The sequence below is a fragment of the Corylus avellana genome, chromosome ca4, assembly GCF_901000735.1.
Source record: "Corylus avellana chromosome ca4, CavTom2PMs-1.0".
Classification (NCBI taxonomy): domain Eukaryota; kingdom Viridiplantae; phylum Streptophyta; class Magnoliopsida; order Fagales; family Betulaceae; genus Corylus; species Corylus avellana.
Window position 1 is genome coordinate 17549589 of NC_081544.1, and position 2066 is coordinate 17551654.

At 34.8% G+C, this 2066-nt stretch overlaps 1 protein-coding gene across 1 annotated transcript; it reads right to left on the reverse strand.

Moving 5' to 3' along the window:
- Positions 1-824: 824 nt before the first annotated feature.
- On the reverse strand, positions 825-1708 carry LOC132176889 (uncharacterized). Its single transcript, XM_059589046.1, has 2 exons — positions 1078-1708; positions 825-994 (listed from the first exon to the last, which is right to left on the reverse strand). The coding sequence occupies exon 1, from the start codon at positions 1630-1632 to the stop codon at positions 1114-1116; it is 519 nt and encodes a 172-aa protein (XP_059445029.1). The 5' UTR covers positions 1633-1708; the 3' UTR covers positions 825-994; positions 1078-1113.
- Between the last annotated feature and the right edge of the window lie 358 nt (positions 1709-2066).

Below are 2066 nucleotides of genomic sequence, written 5' to 3' on the forward strand. Positions count from 1 at the left end.
TTAAACTCAAAGAATGATGAAATTGAGATGACCACTTCTTGACCAAAGCAACGATCAATAGAGAAAAAGTGTTGACTAAAAAACTTGGTCACCAAGGGGATGATCGAACAGAATGTTTGGATTGTGATTGGCCAAGGCAACTTCACTTTACCAATCACATGGGCCATGGCTTTTCAATCTGAAGCTCTCGTGGAATGTGCCCTTTATCAATTGGAGTGGAAAACTTATTCAAAACTTAAGCAGTAGTACTGTCCATGGGAATATTTTTTTATGTGCATAGAAGATTCTAGAAAAACACATCTGTTTTCTTCTCTTTGTCACTTTGTGTGTTTGCGAGTGTTTTTAAGTGTTTATAAAGATTACTAGTGCATGTGCATTGGTTTTCTGTTTTATGTATAACTATACTTGTTAATATTATAATTAATATATATATTATATTATAAAATAGATATAATATTTAAATTCTTGAACAAATATTTATTGAATTGAATTTTCTAAACAAATAAAGTTATAAATTAAGTAAATATGATATACAAAAAAAAGAAAAAGATAAAAAAAAGGAGGTTCATTTATATAGCACACATATGTTGTTGCTTCAAATCGAAAGGTATTACATTCATGTTTATGGTGTTTATCTCGACATAAAACTTAAAAGTGTAATTCCATCAAGTTTCTCTTTACTATAATGTATCATAGACTTTGAAAAGTTATAAAGTTTAGAATAAATCATATTGCCATGAATAGCAAAGCTTTAAAAGCATTCATGTACAAAGACAGTGCATGTATAAATTCATGTATAATTAACCTGATAAATAGAGTGCATGTATGAAGCTACTATGATTACAAAGCAAAAAGGAAATGTTCGGAGAGCAAGCTCCTTATAATATTACAAATCAGTGTTCATTAATTCGAATAAAAAAAAAAGTTGTTGCATAAAGAGACTTGTAGTAATGACGAGCGGATGCATTCACAGAGCTACTCCAAGAGATCACTTCTGCAAAGAGAGAACTTAATTAGTATGAGCAGAATCGTAGATATTTGAATTATCAAAAAGAATATTTATTTCAAATGAGTTACCTGACTAGAGCTTGGGCCGAGAGACATGCGACACTCCTAGACATCTACCTGTAGCTTTTCATGTTGTTGCTGGAGATGTCCGGCAGTCTTCTCCATTTCTACCACTTTTTGTTTGTAGTATTTGAGCTGTTGCTGTAAGACCTCAACTTGATTTCTTAAGATTTTTATCTCCACATTTCTGACACTCAAACGTCGTGCCATGTCAGAAACTGAAGCAGCACCTTGGATACTATACGCCAAGGAATTATTAATAGCGTCAAAATCAGACCTATCAGCCAACAATGTTTGATCTCGTGGAGTTGCAAGACCTTTAGCCACTGCCACAGCAGTAGAATCGTGGAGCACGACAGTATCGTGAATGGTGATAGGACGATCATCAAAAGTAAAGGTTGGCTGCCATACATCGGGGTGTACAGCAAGCACGTCAGGATGTACAACAAGTACGTCAGGGTGTACAGCAGGAATGTCGGGATGTGCATCAGGCATAACATTGAGTTGTATTGCAAGAGCAATGCTTAAGTCAATGTTGTTTACAGAGGATGATGATGAAGCCATTTGTGGAAGCTTAAAAAAAAGTTTAGATGATATGAAGTACTGAAAATAAATGTGCAGAAGAGATCGAGAGTAGAGATTTCTGTGTTTATGGAACCAACATAGTAGTGGTTTTTAAAGAAAATTTTTCATGAGCAACCTATATATAGACAAGAGCATGCTGCAGCTTCCTTAAACTTAGGAAATAAGTTGAGGGAATCACAACGTTGTTACTTGTCATTCCTGTTTTCTAAATCTGAATTTCTTTTACCATATTCCTGATCACTCAAATGTCACAGCAGCAAAGTCACTGAGTTCTGATGATGTGGAGTCGTGGACCAATCCTAAACAAAAGAGAGGGACCGTATTCCTCCTTGCTTGGCAGGCAAGGTTTAAAGTAAAAGAGTGATGAAATTGAAATGACTACTTCTTGACCAAAGCAACGATCAATAGAGAAA